This window comes from Gymnoscopelus braueri (assembly GCF_963280865.1).
Source record: "Gymnoscopelus braueri genome assembly, chromosome: 10".
Lineage (NCBI taxonomy): Eukaryota > Metazoa > Chordata > Actinopteri > Myctophiformes > Myctophidae > Gymnoscopelus > Gymnoscopelus braueri.
In genome coordinates, this window is record NC_137611.1 from 18,047,193 (window position 1) to 18,071,584 (window position 24,392).

The 24,392-nt window shown below is 40.0% G+C and overlaps 3 protein-coding genes across 3 annotated transcripts in view; 1 reads left to right on the forward strand and 2 right to left on the reverse strand.

Annotated features, from left to right (window-relative positions):
• Positions 1–318: 318 nt before the first annotated feature.
• On the reverse strand, positions 319–1,326 carry LOC308093410 (C-C chemokine receptor type 4-like; the record flags this gene model as incomplete). Its single annotated transcript, XM_080439745.1, has 1 exon — positions 319–1,326. The coding sequence occupies one exon, from the start codon at positions 1,324–1,326 to the stop codon at positions 319–321; it is 1,008 nt and encodes a 335-aa protein (XP_080295871.1).
• Positions 1,327–5,094: 3,768 nt separating this feature from the next.
• On the reverse strand, positions 5,095–7,425 carry LOC308093734 (chemokine XC receptor 1-like). Its single transcript, XM_080440064.1, has 2 exons — positions 7,331–7,425; positions 5,095–7,227 (listed from the first exon to the last, which is right to left on the reverse strand). Exon 2 carries the CDS (start codon positions 7,200–7,202, stop codon positions 6,114–6,116), a length of 1,089 nt encoding a protein of 362 aa, XP_080296190.1. The 5' UTR covers positions 7,203–7,227; positions 7,331–7,425; the 3' UTR covers positions 5,095–6,113.
• A 1,988-nt stretch (positions 7,426–9,413) lies between these two features.
• fyco1b (FYVE and coiled-coil domain autophagy adaptor 1b) overlaps positions 9,414–24,392 on the forward strand; it is a 30,344-nt gene continuing 15,365 nt past the window's right edge. The window contains exons 1-7 of the mRNA XM_080440125.1: positions 9,414–9,466; positions 10,905–11,001; positions 11,336–11,442; positions 15,458–15,583; positions 20,244–20,350; positions 21,879–22,022; positions 24,063–24,135. Coding sequence (XP_080296251.1) covers positions 10,944–11,001; positions 11,336–11,442; positions 15,458–15,583; positions 20,244–20,350; positions 21,879–22,022; positions 24,063–24,135 — 615 coding nt within the window. The 5' untranslated portion in view covers positions 9,414–9,466; positions 10,905–10,943. The remainder of the gene's footprint in view (positions 9,467–10,904; positions 11,002–11,335; positions 11,443–15,457; positions 15,584–20,243; positions 20,351–21,878; positions 22,023–24,062; positions 24,136–24,392) is intronic.

Genomic DNA, 24,392 nt, shown 5'->3' on the forward strand with positions numbered 1-24,392 from the left:
TTAGGAAGAAATAAATTACATTTAATGGGATTTGAGTGTAATGTAAAAAAAAAGACAATGGCTAGATTATATACCGTATATAAGGTGTATATGTTTATAAGGTGTGTACAGTATGTATGCGTGCCACACACACACACACACACACACACACACACACACACACACACACACACACACACACACACACACACACACACACACACACACACACACACACACACACACACACACACACACACACACACACACACACACACACACACACACACACACACATTTATAAATACACATATATATAAAGCTATTTAATCATAACAATCACACGCAGGTCTGCTGGGAGACAGCGGTATGATGCTTGCTATCTATCGTAGAACTGAGAGTCTGCCTACTCTCTCTACCTCGGTATGAGGCGATACCTGGCAGAGGGAGATGCCTCCGAAACTTCTCCGCTCCAAACACATGGAACAGCGGGTTCAGGCAGCAGTAGCAGTATGCCAGCGTGTGGGTGATGTAGTACCCGTAAAACAACGCGTCATTGTTCAGCGACTCCACATCAAGCATTATCAGGGTATCCAAAAAGAGTATGATGTTGTACGGTGCCCAGCAAATGAAAAACACAACGGTTATTCCTAAAATCAGTTTTATAGCTTGGTGCTGTCCTTTTATACTGCACCGCCGTATGGTCATGCATATGCGGAAATAGCAGAAAAAGATGACAGTGAAAGGCAGGAGACAGAAGAGGCCTATGTGGAGGTTGTAGTTAAGCAGTCGGGCCAGTGGATCTGAGGCATCTTCACATTCAATAACACCAGAATTGTCATGTTCAGTCTCACAATTATAAGCATCCCAGATGCTTACAGCGACACAGACCAGCCATATGCCAATGCTAGCCCGACGTACCCAGAGCACTCTGCGGCCCTGTGCGGCTGGAGATGCAGCATGGACCACAGCAACGTATCGATCCAGGGTCATGGCAGTGAGCAGCGTCATGTAACTGTTGAATCCCAAGATGAAGAGGCCACTGATCATTTTGCAGGCCCAGTCCCCAAATGTCCAGCCATGGAGTTGGTAAGAGGCCCAAAAGGGCAGAGTCATGGTCAAGCAGAGGTCAGAGATTGTAAGCTGCAGAAGCAGACAGTCAGGTGGTGTCCTCTTGCCTCTCTCTCTAAGAAGAACCCACAGGAGGAAGCTATTGCCGGGCAGACTAAGGCAAAAGATTAGGCTGTAGCAAACGGCGGAGAAAAGTCTGGATGATGAGTCTTCATCCTCTATTATGGAACCGTTGCTGTAGTCAGTGTACACAGGGACTCCGGTGAAGTTCTCCATTCTTCAAGTTGAGAGATTTTGAGGATGTTAAACCTGAAAGAGTTTCCAGCTACTCAGATTATTTCTTTTAAAAGAAAAGTAACTTCTAACCATCCAAAGTGAAAACAAAAAAATATATATATAATCAGACTTAGAGACCCAATCAGTGACAATGTAAACATAGGGGTTTCCTCATTAACACACACATATATATATATATATATATATATATATATATATATATATATATATATATATATATATATATATATATATATATATATATATATATATATGCTCACATTGGTTTGTAAAAATTATGTTAAGTACCAAAAACACATTGTCCATTTAGAGATCAAACATCAAGAATGTATGTGTTTAGTCCACATTCAAAGAAAAAGAATCACATAAAAAAAATCACATATTGCTTTTTCTAACAATCAAGACAAACCCTTACCTTGTGCCTGTTACTCAGTGCAACTCTGTCTGACTCTTCAGCAGAATCTAAAGACAGACTTCCTTTCAGGGCAAATATGCACTGCTTGTGCATGGAGAGAGAAATGTGTTTACGTATGTAGGATTGCAAAATAGCTCGAAAGTGACACTTCACTTGACTCATGGCCCCAGCTGGTTCAAAAGTTCCTACATTTTACTATGATCTCATCTGGCAAAATGAAACTTTGGATCAGCTTGAAATATTTCTTGACATTGATAAGTCTGCTTAAAACTATGAATCACAACAAGAAAGTCTAAAAGCTGCAAGGGACCCCCTGCTACTCCTGATGAGTAGATGTAAAGGTTCTAACTAACCATCTATTAAACGTTCTTAGAACTTTTAATCTTCTAATGGTTCTACATTGAATACAATACCTGAATAGAAAAAGTAGGCATTATACAAATGTTAATGAACTGGGTCCCACAGACTTAACTTGCTTGTGCATGGGTCAGGCAAAAATGTTTGGGAATTGTGTTAAAGTACAATGATTCATTTAGTGATATGTGCTTGTTTCATTATTTATATCATTTCATGTATTTATTTATATGGACAACATGCATTAATGAACATATCGGTAAATTATGCCAGTTTTAGCCAGCTGGCAAATTGCATTTAAATGTAAAACAGACATAAAAAATTTGAAAATTAGAACATGAACTGGACTGGCCTTTACATTTCCTGTGTGGGTGTGGGTGTGTGTGTGTGTGTGTGTGTGTGTGTGTGTGTGTGTGTGTGTGTGTGTGTGTGTGTGTGTGTGTGTGTGTGTGTGTGTGTGTGTGTGTGTGTGTGTGTGTGTGCCACAGGCCAACAAAATGCTGCTCTGTCATCAATACTCTCCAGCAGCTTGACAAGGCACTCTCGTGTTATAAACTCCCAGCTCCGTCGTTTTTGTTTATAATAATAAATGAATTCCATAGTAAATGTAAGTCTCTGCTATACAGGCAATATTATGTAACGCTCTCAGTTCCACATGCCATTAAAGATGATTTCTTCAGTGTCAGGCAGGTTCAGTCTGCCTGCTAATGACGTAATTCTTGAAACCAAACTGCCTGTTGTGAATGGTAAATAAATGGTAAATGGTGCATTTATATAGCACTTTTATCCAAAGCGCTTTACATAGATTGTGCGTATACATTCACCTATTGTGGATGCCATTAGACTGAAAACCTAGAGTTGAAGTTATTTAATCAGTAATAATCACACAGGTTTGCTGGGAGACAGAGGGATGATGCGGGCTGTGTATAGAGCTGAGGGTCTGCCTAAAGAACATGGCAGAGGGAGACGCCTCCGAAACCTCTCCACTCCAAACACATGGAACAAGTGGGTTCAGGCAGCAGTGGCAGTATGCCAATGTGTGGGTGATGTATACCGTACCACATCGCGTCATAGCTTAGCGACCCCATGCCAAGTATTATCAGGGAATGCAGAAGGACTGTGATGTTGTATGATACCCAAAATCTGTCTTTTAACATGGGTCTTCTTCTTATACTGCTATGCCTTTTAGTAATGTACATGCGAAAATAGCAGAAAAGATAACTGTACAAGGCAGGAGAAAAAAGAGGCCAATGTGCTGGTAATAATCTGTTGGGGTAGTGACTGTGAGACATGTTCACATTCCATAACACCAGAATCATCGTGCTAGCCCAGTGGGCCCAGAGCACTCGGCAAGACGTGGCATATGGACCACAGCAACATAGCGATCCAGGCTTATGAGAAGTTATGACAGTGAGGAACACCATGAAATTGTTGAGCGACAAGAGGAAGAGGCCACTAGATCATTTTGCAGACCCAGTCCCCAAGACCCAGGTCCAGCCATGGAGTCGGTAAGAGGCCCAAGGGGCAGGGTCACGGACGGTGAAGCAGAGGTCGGAGATGGTAAGGTGCAGAAGCAGAAAGTCAGGTGGTGTCCTCTTGCCTCTTTCTCTAGGAAGAACCCACAGGAGGAAGCTATTGCTGGGCAGACTAAGGCAAAAGATTAGGCTGTAGCAAACGGCGGAGAAGAGTCTGAATGATGATTCTCCCTCTTCTGGATAGTCTATGGAACCGATCTTGTTGTCGGTGCAGGGACTGTGGGAGATGTTCTGAGAGGACACTAAACTTGAAAAAAGGGAAATAATTTCCAGCTCCTCAGATCATTTAATATAAAAGTAATCTCTAACCATCCAAATTAAGTGAAAACAAAAACAATTAAAAAAGACTTAGAGGCCCAATCAGTTACAATCAAAAGAAATCGGTCGCTGAGGAAGTCCGACCATGGTCGAAAAACACATCCGCTTTTCTCCCCATTGAGACAAATACATCTATTGAAGGACATTACTGAGTGCTGGCTGTTCTCTTGTTTCAACAAATGGGTTGCCCCATCATCATAAAAAATGTATGGCAATGGATGCATGTTTTACACTCTAGTTCATTAACTCAACTCTTGAAACAAGGACTAACACTAAACAACAGCTAAATGTGCTATTTTAATTGCAATTGTTTAGTGCCTTTAAAATGTATTTTTTTCAATTTTGTTAATGCTTGTAAAAACTGGAGTAAATAAAACAGTTAAAAAAACAGGAACAAGGTTTTTCTTTTCTTTTCTTTTTTACAATCAAGACAAACTCAGTGCAACTCAGAATCTAGAGCCCAGAGTTCCTTTCAGGGCACAGTGTCCTATTACAGGGAACCTCAGCGAAATCTTTTTTTTCTTTTTCTTTTTTATATATAAGCCTAAAGAAGGTCTATGACAGAAAGCTTGCTATATATATACAAAATAATTTGGAGTGTGTGGAGGCTCCCTTTAATTGTTCATTTGGTTTCCTTTTGGCTCCAACACCTCACCTCACCTCACCCAATCACTATTAGGGCACTGTGTACTAAAATATGCACTGTGCAGCTTAGAGAAATTAAACATTTTGTTGTACAACTGCAAAAGAGCACGTAAGTGCTGGCAATATATAACTTTGGATCAGCTTGAAAAAATTCTTTGGAATTGATAAGTTCGCTTAAAACTACAAATAACACAAAAAGGCTGAGAGTCTATAAGCCCTGCAATCCTAAGGAGATGTAAAGGTTTTAACCAACCACCTATTAAAGCTTCTTTGAAACCTTTATCTTCTAATAATTCTGCATTGAATCAATGTTAAAATATAGGCCTAATACAAAATTGTAATGAACTGGGGTCAAGTAAACATTTTTGGGAACATCAGTTAAACTACAATGATTCATATATTTTAGAGTGAAATGCTTGTTTCATAATTTATTTCATTTCATTTATTTATTCATGAGGATGATGACATGCATTAGTCAACATTTCTGTAAATGTGCCAGTGTTAGCCAGCTGGCAAAATCTAAATACAAACATGAAAATGGGAACACATTGGAACATTCAGATTAACATTCAAGTGAATCGAGACTTTGTTGAAATATTGGACATTAAGCAATATCTGTGTCTTCCTCTTGCCATTTCCTGTGTGTGTGCCACAGTTCAACCAATCTCCACTCCGTATACCGCAAGTTTGAAGCCCCATATTCCCACGCTCACTCAAAATAGCATTACTATGGTTAAATGTGGTTTGAATGTTCTCAGATTTTGTGCAGCTTTGTATGGTTGAAGAAAACGTCTTTTTCTAGTCTGTAAATGAAGTATTTCACCAAATGTGCCTTAAAATGTATTATTACTAGTTATAAATAATAACTAGTAATCATTTAATAACTAAAAGTACTCTTGTGACTGAATCAAGAGAATCAAGAGAATCAAGAAGGTTTTATTTGTCACTTCTCATACAGGTACAAGAAGCTGAATTCAATTTTTGAAGTCCACAAAGTATACTGTACTAACAACAATGACAATAGTAAAAATAAAAAAATAAAAACAATGGAGTAAACAATAAAATGTGTTAAATCAGCACTATATAACTTTCCTCTTCTACCCCGGATTTGAACTTGGTTTCCAGCTTAAGTGCTGAAATCTTTACCATTGAGCTAATGCCTGCTTGCCTGCTTGCTCGAGGGATAAATTGAATCCTGACCATCAGGTCAAAATTCGTGTCAGATACAGTGTTTAGGTGAGACATGACCTTTTACACAATCTCAATGTCTCAATAGAAGAGCAGGGAGACAAAATACAGCCACCCCAATTGTAAAACAAAGGCTTTAACTATAATTACACAATACTTCACCTGTAATCTAATGAGATATATTTTTTTTTATAATTTTATAATTTTACAACATGTGCTGTGAGCTTGTAGATCGTCAATTTTCACTCTGAATACAGGTATTCCTAGAGAGTTTGACATACCCATTGGAATATCTTAATTAAACCACTGAGCTAGAATGAGAACTCCTCTCCACTAGTGAGGGATGTTATAGTCAGCCGGTGGCTTCGGCTACGGATGCTGTTGCTTCGGTGCTGACCCCAACCTTTCAACATCCTCTTCATGTGGCTTTGGAATTTGACCCCCACAAATACATAGAACACGGGGTTAAGGCAACAGTGAGAGAAAGCAAAGAACCGGCTGACGTAGAAAGCATAATCGAGTGGTTTGCTGTAGTTTTCACAGGTTTTGGACATAGCTGCTGAGTCCACAACTGGTTGGGGGTGAAAAGATATGGATCTCAGGAAAATAACTATATTGTACGGTGCCCAGCCCACAAAGAAAACCACCACCAGTGTAAAAATTAGATTTAAAGTTTTGTGCCTTCTCCGTCTTTGAGCATTAGGTCGGTACAGCCTGCACAATATCTGTGTGTAGCAAAAACAGACGATCAGTAAAGTCAGTACAAAGAGGACATTTTGTTGATAAGTTCCCCATAGCTTCCAATAATTATCTTCATAATCGCAATACATTTTGAGATCTTGTTCCATTACTTTGGAGAAGATGACAGCGGGAGAGGCCAACACTGGGCTCACAGTCCAAATGACAACAGTCACCAGGATGCCGTAGAAGCCCTTGGTGTCGGACACGAGGTTAGACAGCGGCCTCGTAACGGCAACACAGCGATGGATGGTCATCATGATGATGAGGATACCACTGCTATAGAAGCCGACATAGAAGACAAAGTTGACCGCTTTGCAGGCTGTCTCCCCCAAAGTCCATCCATTCACCTGGTCATAGGCCCAGAAGGGCAGTCCTACGGTGAAGATGAGGTCTGAGACAGCCAGGTTCAGGGTGAAAACATTGATGATAGATTTGATGTTCTCGTACTTGGCCAGGATCACCATTACCAGAATGTTGCCAAACAAGCTGAGGGCCACCACAATGGAAAAAAAAGACGTATTGAATATGACTCCAAAATGGACTACATCTGTCTTGTTACACAGCTCATCTTCGTAATCATCATCGTATTCGTAATCATATGTGTCACCATAGCCATAGTCAGGTGTAGTTGTGAATATATTTTGTTTACTTGCAGCCATGTTCCTTCAGGGAGAGAAACAAAATCTGTAGGAATAATTTAAAAACAGAGCAGTTCAGGAATTGCAGCAAATATATAACATGGAGATGGGACACAAAAGCCATCATGTTTCACATATTGCTTGCTTACCTTGAAGGGACTCCAATTTTAAAAGTTAAATCATAGAGCATTGAAGTTGCTGCACAGGGTGGTGGACATAAGGTCCAGAGGTCCCTTGACTAATGTACTGTACTGTAGACTAATGTGTCACTGACATGCATGTGACAGAGCTGTCGTCTTAAGGTGAACAGAAAATAGGAACTAGGTAAAGAACACTACCTGAAAATTACTCACATGAGAGAAATCCCTCATGTGAGGTAAACACGATCAATGGCCTAAGTCCTTGATGCAAACAGCCAACTGTGCAGGGCTTGTTTGCTGCCATATCTGTAAGTCATTGTCTTAACTATTAATTCACAGCATCAAAACACTTCGTGTCAAGTTATTTCTATGACTGAGCCAAGAGCTATGACGACATAGCATCTTTCATTTCTACAGCAGGCTATAATTCAAGTTGGACGATTGGATGATGCATGTGTAACAGGGCGGTGTGAGAATGAAGAATGAAGAAGGTTTATTTGTCACTAGGCTACTCATACAGGTTCAAGCAGTGACATTTAAAGCCAGAGGCGTGACATGCTAATACATAGACTTTATTTTCAGACAATCACCATTAAAATACAGCGTTATGAGCTCAACAATCTGAGGCAGCAGCCACTGGTGTGTGGTGCCAACAATACATAATCATAAACAAACATAATTGTAGTAGAACATAATCACAGTTTGAGAAGAACATAATAAAACCAGAGCAGGGTGGAGCAAGGGGAAACGGACACCCGACCCAGGGTAGAGCCACCCAGGGTAGAGCCACGAGCCCCCACGAACCACGGCACCCAGCCCCACACACACACACACACACACACACACACACACACACACACACACACACACACACACACACACACACACACACACACACACACACACACACACACACACACACACAGAGTGTACATGTAATGTACAAGTTGTACACAAGATGTAGGCTAACAAAGAAACCTTGAGCACACTAAAGGGTGGATGCTACAAATGCTTCCAAAAAGTCAGATTCAGATGAAACAATTAAGCATTATTGTATAACTGGCTTGTTGATAATTATAATAATAATAATAATAATAATAATAATAATAATAACTACTACTACTACTACTAATAATAATAAAATAATAATAATGCATTTGATATGATTAACATAGTATCTATTATCTAACATCTATCACCATTAGCTATCAACATGTTTTAATATAGTATTATAATATAACTGCAATTCTTAAAAAGGTTATGAGTTAGTTGTTACTTGTTGTTATTTTTACACCACATGGCTATGATGAACCGCTATGAACTCATGTATTTACCTAGTGCTCCTCAACCAAACTATAGGGCTTTGGATCTCAGCCGGTTGTCGCCATAGGTTGTCGCTAGCTCTGGTCCATAGCGTTAGCTCTGGTCCATAGCGTTAGAAGGAGTTCTCCTTAACGCTATGTTACTTTCATGCCGTTGCCCGCAAACCCCCGATAGCGCAGCGGCCGCAGCCTCTCGTCTATAGTAAAAATGAAAAATACACTTTCGCTACTCACCAAAACAAAGACTGTCTTAAGATGTGGAAAGCCTCATTTCCTAAGTGGGATTACTCTGAGCCCCCCACCTCACGTCTAAAATACACTTTTTGGCCAGAAAAGACAATATTTTCACCGGAAGGACAAAATGTTGTCAATAGAAAAATTCCATTGACCAGATCTGTAGGGGGCGCAGTGGAGTAACTAAAACATGTTTTCCTTCCGGTGAATTATTTTCTTTTCTGGAAGAAAAGTGTATTTTAGACGTTAGGTGGGGGGATCCGAGTGTCCCCACTAAGGACAATAGATTTTCAACATCTTAAACCCGTCTTTGTTTTGGTGAGTAGTGAAAGCGTATTTTTTAGTTTTACAACAGTTGAGAGGCTGCGCAGCCTGCGCCAACGCGGGCGTTCGGACACCGGTTCGAAAGTAACACAGCGTTAAGGAGAACTCCTTCTAACGCTATGGACCAGAGCTAGGTTGTCGCCATAAACCATTTGGCGTGTCAGTCACGTGTAGAGCCCGCCCCCAAAGTAGCAAGTTTGTTTCCTCCTGCTGTAATACAAACCATACAAACTGGACTGTCTGTCGGGAACATTTTGCACCACAAGTACGTCAATGTCTGAGTGTTGTTGTTGTTGTTTCTTGTCTCCAGTCTGGATATGGACCGTTAAAGATACGAAAATACCAGGTTTTATGTCAGGAACGGTCTTAAAACGAAGCCAAAGCTTTGAAAATGTATAAGCCTTGCGAACAGGTGCATGTCCTCGCAGGCAGGCTGTCTGTCGCACACGTCAATGTTTTCAAGTTGTTTTTCTATATGCAGAGATGCTTATTATTAATAGACATCGATTAACAGTAAAAATGGGTCCACGTTTATTGTTGATTGGTGGCAGATAGTGTAGTGTAAATAACTAGTGTTGACGTCAGTGGCAAATCCATCCTCTAGCAGTTGAGCAATCGAATGGGTCTGGTTGGTAGTTTGTTGACACTGGCCATCTGGCTCATTCAGTGTCATCTATCATGTTTTCATCAACATATTTGTACCTTTTCTGCGTTCAGGGTGACATTAATGGCAACAACTGTCTTTCTTTCTGCACCAACTGTTAGAAGACACGCACTACAGAGACAGTGCATGGGTGTGCTGCTGAAACGAACATGAATCATCTTACAGTGGTTTTCAACCCTTTTCATACCAAGGTCCATTATTTATTGGGCATTTGAGCCACGTACCACCGTTTGATGACATTTATAGCCTCTCGATCAGACCCATAGACTTAGAATATTTTGTTATCGTTGGATAAGATTTTGTCCACAATTCCATGCTGTATTGATGTGGTACCAATAGGAGAGATGACATAGCCTGACACTCAGCCTGAATTTTCATTTCGTTTCACGTAAGGGTCCATTTGGTTTTATTTTACACTCTCAAGAGTTAAATATCTATACATTTGGTCCATTTGGTTACCAACTCTCCATTATTTAGCTGGGGACCACCTGGAACCCCCTCAAGGACCACTGGTGGTCGAACCACTGCGTCTAGCTAGCAGTTGAGCAATGAGCAATCGAATGGGTCTGGTTGGTAGTTTGTTGACACTGGCCATCTGGCTCATTCAGTGTCATCTGTCATGTTTTCAACATATTTGTAGCTTTTCTGCGTACAGGGTGACATTAATGGCAACTGTCTTTCTTTCTGCACTAATTACTGTTAGAAGACACGCACAGAGACACAGTGTGCTGCTGAAACGAACATGAATCATCTATTACATAAAACAATCTCTAGGATTAGACGTCTTAGTCCTCTATAGCTACAGTAGTCTTGGATCAATCTATCATACAGAAGATCCAATCAAAATCCATAAAATACATCTATAATAGTCTTGATCAATTTTTGGCAAAGAGATTTGGTGTAGAGTAGACTGAAAAAAGCCCAAGTACAGAGACAACTCAGGTCCAGTCCAGAGGATTTAGTAAGTAACATAATACATGATTTATGTATAAATCATTTAAATAATTTGCTATAATGTTATTTTGACTCTTATATGCAGGATTTTGGGACCCCAGATCCCACTACCCCTTTCCCCTCAATGGCCTCCGTATCTGTTGGAGAGAATCAACTGCAGAGGATAATCAGAGACCTGCGTGGTAATGGAGATATATTCAGTACACAGTATTCATGCATACAGTCTACACAGTAAAATCGCAATGTTAATATAACTCTGAAGAGTGTACAGATTTGATCCATTTTTGTACACTCTTAAAAGTTATATGAATACTGGGATTTTACTGTGTAGGCCATTACTTTGATTTATGTTCCTTTTATAGTATGTCTGGAAAGTAGCATGAATCCATGAATCTAATTTCACACAGAAGGCCTGTGTTTCTCTATGCAAGTGTACACGTATGTTTATGTATATACATTGCATGTCTAATATTGATGTATAATGCATCTGATCCATCTTGTTGTTATTCTGTTTAGATGCTGTGTCAGAGTTGGGTAGAGAACACAGAGAGTGCGGCGAGCCCATATCAGATGACAGCGCCAACCTGCACAAGTTTTCCTACAAACTAGAGTACCTTCTACAGGTATGATATGCAGTGTAACTGAGCTCCAAAATAGCCATTTGCGTTAGAGATGGGACGATATGTAAATTTCATGTCACGATTATTAAATAAGTTTATATTGCCTCATATAAGACAAGATTTTTGTACATGCTTTTTAAACCATAACGTTGCATCGGCATGGAAGTCTGGTTTCTGTTTTGAATGCAAACAGTGGCAGCTGGAGTAGAGCCCGTCTACTAAAGAACTGTATCCAGTCATTTTCACACGTACATACATGGACAGACACGAGCGTTTCCAATGTCTGTTGTTTCTCTCTAGACCGGTTATACAACTTGGCAAAAGCAAATTGATCCTAGTGTATGACAGAGGATATTGACAGATAATTTGAATTCTCTGTGATATGATTATTGTGAGCCTTTTTTTATTGCGATAAACGTCGATGATAAACGATAATTCAGGGAGTCTCTAGAACAGGGATGGACAAATGTCTTTAAGATTGACTGGTAGATCCCAATGGGCTTTTTGGTTAGTTGTGGAGCAATGTGAAACCCAAGACAAAGACATCCATTCATATTGTCCGCCGTCCACCTGGACGTTCAGGTTTGCTGGTTTGGCCCTGAACCCCAATTAATCATATCAGGGCGGCGCAGATTAACACAGGAATGGCCCTGGCCGCATATCAGTGGTCCAGGCGTGTCACCTGTTTAGTACTAGGCCGTTAGGATCGACTTGCAGGATGCAGCAAAGGAGGGAGATGCACGCCAAACTTGAACAGTAACAAACAGATTTTTTAAATTTCTTCTGGTGCTCCTACATGTTTTAAATGGGAGCACCAGTGCTACCAAGTAAAAAAAGTTAATTTCAATCCCTGATATACTGTGTACACAGCGCATAGAACCCAAAGTCTGCAAATACTTTGAGTGCTCACATCCCCGGGTATGGACTAGTTTAAGTAAATCACAAAGTCAAATACAATGAGGAAAGTCAGGATCATGGGTTCATGAAAGTGCATGCATGCAGTGACTAATGTGTAGTGCATGTTGTCAGTGTAAAACAATAGAAGGCAATACAACAGAAGTAATCTGAACTTGGTGATGGCTGTAGAACAAACGACACATTGATATCTGGGTGGGCAGATGTTTGCAGTTAGCTCCATTGCACCTTAGCTCCAGCCAGCTAAGGGCCTGCAACAAAAAACACACCAGGACCAAGGCAAAAGGCTCTGGGGCAACCACAAGCTGGAGTTCGGGACACCATGAGACATGCAGAATGGGAACGTTCTTTTTTTTGTCATGTCAAATGGAAAATGTATGTCTCTTTATTAGTAACAACGGTGGGGTGACGAAAGGGAACTTGGAATGGTACAAGGAAATGAGAAAAATAAAGAAGGAACTGAAATCTCAACCACGATACACAATGAAACTGGGTCCAGTGCTGTCATCAGTATTTTAAAAGTCCCATAAATAGTTTGTGCATCATTGGTTGATGATGTGCATAACACTCCCCCCCCAGCTAAATATATCTTGCTTTCATTATTCAGACTATTACCCTATTCTCATATTTTGTTTTTTAAGTTAAATTAATGACTTGTTATTTTGTATTTATTTATTTTATTAATTAATTGTTGACTTAATCTATGTTTGCACTATTCTAATTTGCAGCCTATTATAGAGCACCGAAGTCTGACGTAATTTACACATCCTACCTGGGTCGCGGTCCCCCCCCCGTTCTGAATTCCCATAGACGTGTTTAATATCGCGTCAAATAAGAACTGTGTTCCAAAAATAAACAAATGACCCCGGCGATTTTACTCTTATGGATATGAAGCATCAACTGACGGTGAGAAAACGCTAATGTTACTTCCGCCGAATTAGTAAAATTTTCGCCAATAACAGACTGTATCAAATATGAGTGACTGACTATCATAAACGATACAGAGCCTCCTCCCTAACAATTTCGCAGAGACAGTTTGTTTATTTTTGGACCCCAATTCTTATATGAGACAATTCTATGATGACACAATGTTATTCTCCATAGAGAAATTTCTTTACGAACCAGGGGATGAACGAGTGACGTCAGGACTTCTGTACTCTATAAGACAAAATTGTCATTTTCACTGTGTCTGGTAGATCAGTCTGGGAAAACAGCTAAGTAGAGCTTGTGCCTGAAAAGGTTGCCCACCACTGTTCTAGAAGATGTATGTATTGTGGGTACGTGTTGGGAAAATAAATAATAGACAGTCATGCAACTCATATCCAATATCTATTCCTTGATTTAGGTTGCCTGGCTAATTGGAACCTGTAGAGAGGTACAAAGTATAGTGTAGTAACCTGGCCTTCTGGCAGCTAAAACAAATGCTTAAACAAAGTGTCAAAGAGCTCATACTATACCTCAATTTCAGCATGTTAATTTCTGGGTTTACTGTATGATGATACAATTTTACACACCACTTTTCAAGGTATGAATGGGTGTAGCAGCACCATGCACCCTCATAGACCTTTTAACCTCAACATGATCCAGATCTCAGGCACCTGCCTCAGTCTGTGGTCCTTAGGCGGGGCATAAACATATAAACAAGGCAATCACGCACCATCCAGACTCCTCAGGTCGTCTGGGACAAGTCTGCTCTCTGAACCCAGAGTCAGAACTAAACATGGAGGAGCAGCGTTTAGTTTTTGTGCACCACGTACAGTATCTGGAACAAACTCCCAGAAAGCTGCATGTCTACTACAAATCTCAGTTCTTCCAAATCAAAGCTAAAGTCCTTTATGTTTTTTTCCAATCATTTCTTCTATAATTGCAATTTCTGTTTATTTGAACTTTCTTTTTTATTTTAATTAAATGTCCTTTTATAATGTGTTTCTTTTGCACTCTCTTAACACTTTGGGCCCTATTTTGCGTGGCGTCTTATGCCTTATCATAAGGCATAAGACTCCACGCAAAATAGGGCCCTCAGTGTCTTAATGTCTTAATGCTTAATGTTTTATGTAAATAACTTGTTATTGAAATATGCTATACAAGTAAACATGCCTTGCCTTGCAGCTACAATAGAGGATTATTGTAATGAATACAATTTTACCCAATCCATATGATAGAGCAGGTTAATGCAATCTGCAATGGTCAGAGGTGGTCCCTTTCTCTTGCATTGAGACATTTTGACACTGGTGTCAGGTAGGACACTGACAGGTTGACAGTGTTATTTAAAAGTATTTGAATCTGACAGTGCACTGGATTTGACACTATATGCACCGGTATCTTTTTTGTAGTTTGGACATTGTCCCTATTACTTCTCTCCGTCGGGACAGAGACGTACTAATTGTAGCTTTAAGGCTATTTAAAAATAGCAGATATACAAGCTCATAGTCACTTCGTGCCACGCTATGAGCTTGTAGATCTGCTATTTTTGAAAAATAACATTTTGCAAAACTTTGAATATATACTTTTTGAAGCGAACATTTTTAACTAAAATCTTTGCTTCAAAGCCAAACCAAAATAAGTCTTATGTACCTGTGCACAAGATGTAACAATAAAGTACAACCTTGAACCTTGAACCTTGCTTCTTGGGGTCCCTGGAACAAAATAGTTTAAGATGGGGGTCCGTGGCCAAATACATATATTTTTTTTTTAAATGGCGATTTGCTGCAGTGTTGTAAACACTGGGTCAGACTTGCTCCCGTTGCATATTATGCTTATAACATATCATAATAAATCTGTAAAATTGCAGCCTTTGTGATTTGCTAATCGTGTGGTTTCAAATCACAATTTCGGTTTCAAAACGATTAACCGTTCAGCCTTAGCATCACTAATATAGCAACATAAGTTTTTCAGAAAACTGTTAGGATTTAGAAGACATTTTTAGAATCGGTTAACCTGAAAATCTTCACTTTCGTATAATTTTTTCCCCCCCAAAATTTCCAAACCTGGTCTGGCTACAAATAGCTCAAAAACTAGCTGTCCAGGAGAAAATCCATGACACTGAGGATATTGCTGGGTATTAGTGGGTAATGTTTATGTTTATGTCTGTCCTTCCTTCCAGTTTGACCAGAAAGAGAAGACAACCTTTCTGGGCCAGAGGAAGGACTACTGGGATTACTTCTGTGACTGCCTGGCTAAGATCAAAGGAGCTAATGATGGCATCCGCTTTGTCAAGTCCATCCCTGAGGTAATCCCCCGTCCCCCCCAAACACACACACACACACACACACACACACACACACACACACACACACACACACACACACACACACACACACACACACACACACACACACTGTGTAACTAATCCTCAGGTCTTGTCGGGTAAGGCTCAGTGACGGTAATTCACTTGCATAGTTCCTGTTTCTTACGGACCATCTCTCCTGGGACGCCATATTGGTGAGCTCAGAGTGTGGCCTTACCTGTGTCATACATAGTCTTAGTTCAGTATATTAATAGTTATTGTACAATCCTAGTATTGACTGTTTATTCTGATTGATGCCTTAGCTTCTTAGTTTTTTTTGGTTTGATTTCATGCTACTGTAGTTGCACAATGGTATTGACAACCCCCAAAAAGCACTGAATGAAATGTTTTACTACTGTATCTTTTCGTGTTTTGTAGGAAATATTTTTTTAGGGGGCTTCTCTCAAGGACTTTCTAATGATTTGAGTCTATAGAATAAACTATTTGACAGTTTTTATTTCTTTTAATGTTTAGTTTTACAGGGACAATGCACAATTTAAAATGTCACCAGACTTGGCGTCTGTTTATTTACATTTTGTAGTCAATGGGCAGCTGGAACAATCAACACTGAGTCATCAATACAGGAGAACAGAAAACAATACAGTACAATCATACATATTAAAGCAAAGTTGACTAACTTTGCTTTAAAGTTAGTCAACTAACTTTAAAGCAAACTGGTAGTGTGTTACTGGTAGTAACACACTAACAGTTCAGTCAATTGGCAATACAACGACTTATTCCCATATTTTGTTTTACGATTAATTGGATCCATTCATGCCATTGGTGTTTAGTTAGAATAACTCCACTAAATATTTCACAGGTTATTGATATATATTAGATAATTTTTCAAATATAGCTTTTTCCAAGTGTAATTGTATTGGACCCAATAATGATGACTAACTGTGAGTTACTAGTTGTTGTGAGCATTGCGTCTCAGGCGGTGTGCGTCTCAAGAGCTGCTGCCACAAGCTGGTGTTGAATTTAAATACCATATTTTTTACACTGTTTCTTTTAGGCCAGTTATAGATATTATATGCACAAGGCCCCAGCTGGTGTCCTTATGCTATATCTTTGATTCTTACTTAACCCATTAAAACCGGGGAATATTTTAGCTACGTATATATATATATATAAAATATTGGTTGGTCATTCAAAAATAGCAGATATACAAGCTCATAGCTACGAACTTGTAGATCTGCTATTTTTTAAATATGGCGGAAATCTGTGCCAATCTTTGATAATAAATATTCTTTTAAAGCTAACATTTTTTACTAAAATCTTTGCTTCTGTAGGTCCCTGAAACAAGATATTTTGAGATGGGGGTCGGCGGCCAAATACATATCATTTTGGGGGTCCTTGACATGAAAAAGTTTGAGCACCACTGATATAGCAACATACGTTTTTCAGAAAACGGTTAGGATTTAGAAGACATTCGTAGAATCGACCTCATGTCTTAATGGGTTAAATCCGTCCATCTGTTATTGGGCAGCTTTGGCTCACAGGCAGACACTCTGCAAAGTCTCTCGTCAATAATTGTCCTTTCAACTTAAATGAACTGGGATGTTCTGGGTTCTGTCTTAGCAGTTTCACAAGAATCATGTACATCCTCTATTGCTATTCGTAAAGGTCAGCGCCAGCCACTGTTTGTGTACACTACCTGTTGTGTTCATGTTCTGTTATTGTCACAATCAGGGAGCAGAAGTTAGAGAGCCTGTGTCCACCTTGTCCTGAGCACAGCGTATGTTTTGAATTGTTTTCAATGGAAGCGCCACGTGTTTACGCCGAGGAGCTGAGCACCCATTCTGCGCTGAGCCTGCACATTTGGCATTTTTATTTGGTTGCAGTTGAAAAATATTCAACTTTACGTAGAACACTGTGCTCAACACCGTTATCACTGAAAAATGGGACCGTACCTATGTTCCCCAGGTTCTATGTTCCCCGCAAAAAAGGTTCTATGTTCCCCACTTACCAAAAAAGGTTCTATGTTCCCTGGGTTCTATGTTCCCCGTTTACCCCAAAAAAGGTTCTATGTTCCCCATTAACAAAAAAAAGGTTCTATGTTCCCCGCTCACCCAAAAATGCAAAAATCCAATTATTAATAACATCTCTGAACACACACAACTGAACATAATGGGGAGAAATTACTATCACAAACTTGCCCGCCCCTTTCCCCTGGCGGCCATCTTGGTGATATAGAGCACCTTGTAGCAACTCATAATGTAATAACGGCGTAATAACAGTTCATAATATAATAAACTAAATGTCATAAAAGCTCATAATGTAATGAAATCATGAGCGATAGCGCAATAACGGGTTTTTGCATAATATAATAATGTAATAATTTGTTACATTAAGATTTTTTTTTAATACAATTGTTTTTGGCTTTATCTGCCTTTTATTAGATAGTATACAGTAGTCTGAGAGGAAATGGGGAGAGAGAGATGGAAGTGACACGCAGCAAAGTCCGTCGGGATCGGGAGTCGAACCCGCGACACGCTGTGCCCGGACCGCCACGCCAGCCGTCCGGGCCATCACCAATTTTCAACCTATCTTCATATAATTGGTTTGCACTAATGGTCATGATAAAAGAGTATAAAAAAATGTACTTGGTCTGTGTTACATATAGGACGGCTGTGGACACTTCAGAAAACCACCTACCAGTGACATCATCGTCAGGTTTTTTTTTTTAACAAGATTTTGTTTAAACATATATATATTTTTTTATTAACATGAGAACATGCCTTTCATTATAGCATGCTAACTTTCCATGAATAGAAAGCCTGTAGTTTCTATTAGCATGGATTCCCTATTGATGATGTCACTGGTAGGTGGTTTTCTGAACTGTCCACAGCCCTCCTCTGAAACAGACTGAGTAGACAAAAATTGTACCATATGATAATAAGCATTGGTGAGGAGCAATTATATGAAGATATGTTGAAAATGGGTGAAAATGGGTTGTCCTTTAAGCTTGCATAATTGTCTCCACCAGGCCGAAAGGCATGGCGAGAGAGTATGTTTTACCCCCTGTCCGTCTGTCCGTCCGTCCGTGTGTGTGTCCTGTCCTTGTGTTACCAGCTAATCTCCGGCACCATTGGCCCGCTCGCTGCGAAACTGTGAACACACACTCCCTCGATACCAATTCAGAACCTCTGCCCCAAATTTTTTACATGGGCCTGTTATAGCGCCACCAGGAGGCCGATTTGTGCAAAACCCATTTTTTGACATTACTCCTACAGATTTTATCCAAACGTCATGCAAATCGTTACACAGTATCTCTATAGTCATGTGATCAACCCGGATCTGTCCGTTTTCCCATATTCCATCCTGATTGGCTAAGGTTGGCTTCCAAAGTTTGCAGGATTGGTCCGTTTTGAACAAAATGCCTTGAATCATGAACGCAGCTTGCAATTTCCGTGAAATTTCACACGCACATTCCCACTAGGCCGAGGAAGAAATGCCACCCATTTCACATTGGCCTGTTATAGCGCCACCAGCAGGTCTAATTTTGCAAAACACATTTTTGGAACAAAATGCCACAAATCATAAATGCAGTGTCCGATTGCCGTGAAAGGCCTAGGAAGAAATGGCACCCTTTTCACATTGGCCTATTATACCGCCACCAGGAGGCCACAATAACGTACCTGACCTGGCGTAGACCTGTGCTCCGAGGAGCACTTTTTCTAGTTGTATTTATTTTTGTGTGTAAAAAACTTTGTAACTTTTTTTATATGCTTTATAAATTAAGCACTTTGAAACTGAAGATGATGGCCAATGTTGATGATAGTAAAAATGATAATAATATCGTATCGATATCGTGAGCCCAATATCGTGTATCGTATCATATGTACCGTGAAATTACTGTATCGTGACACCCCTAAATAGATTTTGAGTCATGTCAAAGAAGTTTTCAAAACATGATATTTTGACACTTTAAAAACTGAAAAATTACAAATAACTAATGGGTATAAATACATGTATTTAAACCTTTTTAAATGTCTCACCATTTCCTGCATTTTTGGGTGAGCGGGGAACATAGAACCTTTTTTTGGTTGAGTGGGGAACATAGAACCTTTTTTAGAACCTTTTTTGGTTGAGTGGGGAACATAGAACCTTTTTTTGGATGAGTGGGGAACATAGAACCCTTTTTTGGTTGAGCGGGGAACATAGAACCCGGGGAACATAGAACCTTTTTTGGGGGGGGGCAGGGGAACATAGAACCTGGGGAACATAGAACCTGGGGAACATAGGTACGGTCCCCTGAAAAATTGCTCTGCCCTCAAGCGGTCTCAGATGAGCGTTTTAGAAAAGCTCATTGCATCTTCAGCTGGGAGAAACACAAGGAGGACACAAGGCATTACGGTTACATTGTTTTAGTTGGATTATAGATAAAGTGTCTAAAAGAATCATTATCATAATCATTATGTATTATCATTCACATGTAGGGATAGGGATTATATTACTACAGTGTACTATTGAGTTCCTAAGTGCTTCACGTTCCTTACAACTGCTAAGTCATGGTGTCACATGGGTCTTGTTAACATTGGAACCAGAGGTTAATTCATGTCGCATCTGTGTGTGTGTGTTTGTTTGTGTGTGTCTTCAGCTTAAGACGTCTCTGGGAAAAGGAAGGGCCTTCATCCGTTACTCCTTGGTTCACCAGCGCCTGGCTGACACGTTACAACAGTGTCTTATTAACCAGAAGGTCACAAGGTGAGAGGACATAATGCTCTCCTGGAAGCACAAATACAAACACGTACCGCATACACAGATTTAGTTATGGGGGACAACTACTGTACAAGGTTCCAGTAGTGTAAAGCCTCATTTGTACTCTGTGAGCTAAACCATGGCTCATACAGCACACTGTAGCTCTGTACTAGAACATTTTGGAACTATGAGCCACAGTTTGGCTCACGCAGTATAAATTAGGGTTAAGATTTTTAGGAGGAGAAATGTTATAAATGGGTGATGTCAATTCATGGACAAGCTGAGGGAATTGGGATGAAGTCACTCAAGTCAGGATGGCTCAAGGAGGAGTCACTCCTCACTCCTTCCGCCACAGACTAAAAAGTAATCTCCTCAGATTTCTTTGTATCATTACGCATTTTGTTGGCTATTTATGTATACACTTTTGTTTTTTTTAAAGGAAAACAGAAATAATCAGCATATGCACATAAGAGGCCATAGGGAAAGCCAAGACAGAAACAATAAATAATAATAATAATACACCTATACATAACACACACATATAGACCACATATTGTCCATAATAATACTAATAAATAAATACAAACTTTCAGACAAACATAAACTCACATGTTTTAGAATAATTCAAGCATATTAGTGTCTTTCTTCGGCACTAGCTTCTGAAATCTCCACGTGCTTATTACATAACTAGCATGGCTATTTAGATGCTAGTTATGTCATCAAGGTGTTTATGTTGACTGGCCTGGTTGTTCACAGATGCTATGTATGTTATTTAGATCGATGTAGGCTTTTTGCTTCTCCACAGATACTAAGTATGTTATTTAGAATTTAGATAGTATGTTAATGTTTAGACAGATGCTAGGTTTGATGTTTACCTGGTATCCTATTTAGTTTGTAGCTCTTAATTGTTTTGTTGGCACTCTACTTACTTCTGTTACACTGTTAGTTGGTTGGTGAGAGTTCATGCCACTTACTCTGAAATTGCTCTGCAAAAACAACATTGCCAAAATGTTTATTTTAATTGAAGTAAATGAGGTAACACTCTCCCATAACTCACCACCTACTGTTGAGGTGACCTTAAGAACCAAGTCTTAACTTAACTTTGGTCTTCAGTTAGACTACTGTTTTTGTTTAACCAAAGACCACACAACATAGATTTCTCACCTTCTCCTTCTCTGTGTGTGTGTACCCAGAGTTTTTGCAAAGTTTTGTTTTATTGTCGTGTTTGGAACTAGACCTGTCACAACTATTACATAATTGCCTAATCACAATTATTTGACGTAATCGCAATTATTTTGGCGATTATCTCGCAGATCTACAAGCTTCACGATGTGACGACAAGTATATACATTAATTAGCAATTGCACATTATTTTGATTAGATTTTGATTCGATTTATTTGTTTACAAAGCCTAAAAAAAAAAGAAAAACGGAAATGTAATATCAATGAAATCGTTAAACGCAATTATTTGTATGCCAATTAATTGTCAAATAAAATGTCATGACCGTGACGGCTGTACTCTCTCTCCCCACAGTGATTGGTACTACGCTCGTAGCCCCTTCCTCAAGTCCCATCTCACCGCTGACATCATCAACCATCTCTATGAGCTCAACCAGATCCAATTTGACGTGGCGGCGAGGGGTCATGACCTTGATGCAGATTGGCCGACCTTTGCAAGGTAACCAGCCTCCACCAGTTGTCTCTTTGTATGTGTGCAGTCGGCAGGCGGAGATTTCAGAAGCTAGTGCAGAAGAAAGACACTAATGTGCTTTAATTATTCTGAAAAAACGGAGGCGGGGAAGTGAGTGGGTGATTGAAGAGGTGCTCAATAGAGACAGTAAAAGATAATAGTTCTTTCACCACGGGTTTTAAGATGAATTGAACGAGATATAAAGTACTGTAATTGAGGTAAACATGTAAGTTGAGTGAGGCGTCGTTGGAACTAATCAGAATTCGTAATGGCGGCAACGTTGGGGTGTTTTCACAGCCTCAACTAACACTTAATTATCTGACAGCCCTGCGATTCACAACTTAAGTGGCTAATTTTTTTCAAAGCACAACTGTGCACACAAGGGTTTATAGTACTGGTGTTGGTGCGTACTGTGTGTGTGTGCGTGTGCGTGTGCGTGTGCGTGTGCGTGTGCGTGTGCGTGTGTGTGTGTGTGTGTGTGTGTGTGCGTGTGCGCGCACGCACGCATGCAGGGCCTCATTCCTCATGTTAGCACCTCTCAAAACGGTTCACTTCCCCATTATTATTTCGCAGTGCTGCCACTCTTAGTAGTTCGTCTTTTTGGCGAGCAGGGTGGGTACACGTCATCACTTTAACTTTTTATACCGTCATCCACACTTTTCTTAGAACTCCAGCAATGATAGTTCCTCTTCCTAGTTGACCTCTTTTGGTCAAGTTTAAAGTCCACATGTCCATATGGTGTGGTTTAAATCATCATAAAAACATCATTAAGCTTTAAAGTACCGTACCCTTTCCTTTTCTCTATTTTTGCCCTCATTTAATCATCCATATCCTATGAATTATGATCCACCAGAATTTGGGCATCAAGACATTAACCAAATAAAAACACAATTTTGGGGCGGAGTGGCTCTTTAAAGCTTTGCTCACATTGCAAGACAATCGGGGTGATTTTGGGTCAGAAACAACCCCAGCCTAGATCGGGTGCGAATCTCGAGCATAATTATCCTCTAGTATGAGTGGTTCAAAGATCCAACCTTTCGCCTCCCGAGTTGCTCATAGGACGTTCGGGGCCGCCCCAAGAATTTTCAAACATGTTTGATATTGATCTGGATCGCTACCGGCCGAGTGGAACGGCACAGCGGGAGTCGCTTGCGACCGAGAGAAAGACAGTGTACAGGGAGACAGACGTGAAGTCAATGAGTGGACTGTTGGCACGGAGACCGGTCCAAAACAACGATGGTGCGTTGGACAGCTGAGGCTTGTAGATTTTTGGGAAGAACACGGTCTGTCAATAATTTGTCTATCACAACTGTTCGTCACCACTGCAAATTAAACCAGCTCTGTTCGTTCTGCTAGTCAGCTACTGCTGCTGTGCTGCTTCCGCATGTGATCACGTGAGATGAAATGACGTGTGGTGCTGCGTTCTGGAAACCCAGAGAATCTTAATAGAATCCTGTAGTGTGTGGTGTGTGTCCCATTATTTTAAAATCGTGTTGTGTGTGGATGTTTAAGATAATCTGAAAGAGAATTATTCTGTAGTGTGTGATCCTACCAGATTTCAAAATTATTTCTGGCTATGTTGTCCCAGTGCCAGAGATTTTTTCAAAGTAAAAAAAAAGTGCTTAGGAAGCGAGATACAGCCTTTTTCAGTTATAAGTTAAACAAGGAGTGGATGGAGCTGCAAATCTTCAGATAATGATATCTTGGGTTCTGAACATTCCCCCCCCCATTTTTTTTCTTCAAAAACACGTCAAACACGTCATTGGCTCGTTGCGCCATAGCGGTAAAGCACGTGAAACACGTCGGTGGCACTCAATGAGTTAAGAGATGCACCCTATATAAACAAAGGTCATCAGAAATGTAATATTATAATTTTATGTTGAAGTCATATTGAATCATGTGGCATTTAACTTGGGACTCCACAAAGTAACATTGCAAATTATGATCTACTAAACTCAGCAGTATTATTGACTGCTCGGCATCATGTTTCTTTGTATACAACCATATTCTTTTTTAATTTCGTCTCAGGAGAACGTTAGGAGCCAACTCATCATCTCACCTTTGGAGACCTCCCAGTCGTTGCTCCAGCATCAACAGCCTGGTTAGCTGTAACACACACACACACACACACACACACACACACACACCACACACCACACACCACACACCACACACACACACACACACACACACACACACACACACACACACACACACACACACACACACACACACACAATATTGGTATATTATCTTCCTGGATTTGTGCTATAGCTACCAGTTTTGATGTGCTAAATCAGTTTATGGTATGTATAAGTGTATGATTTAGAAGTATGACTAGAATTGCTTTATTCCATG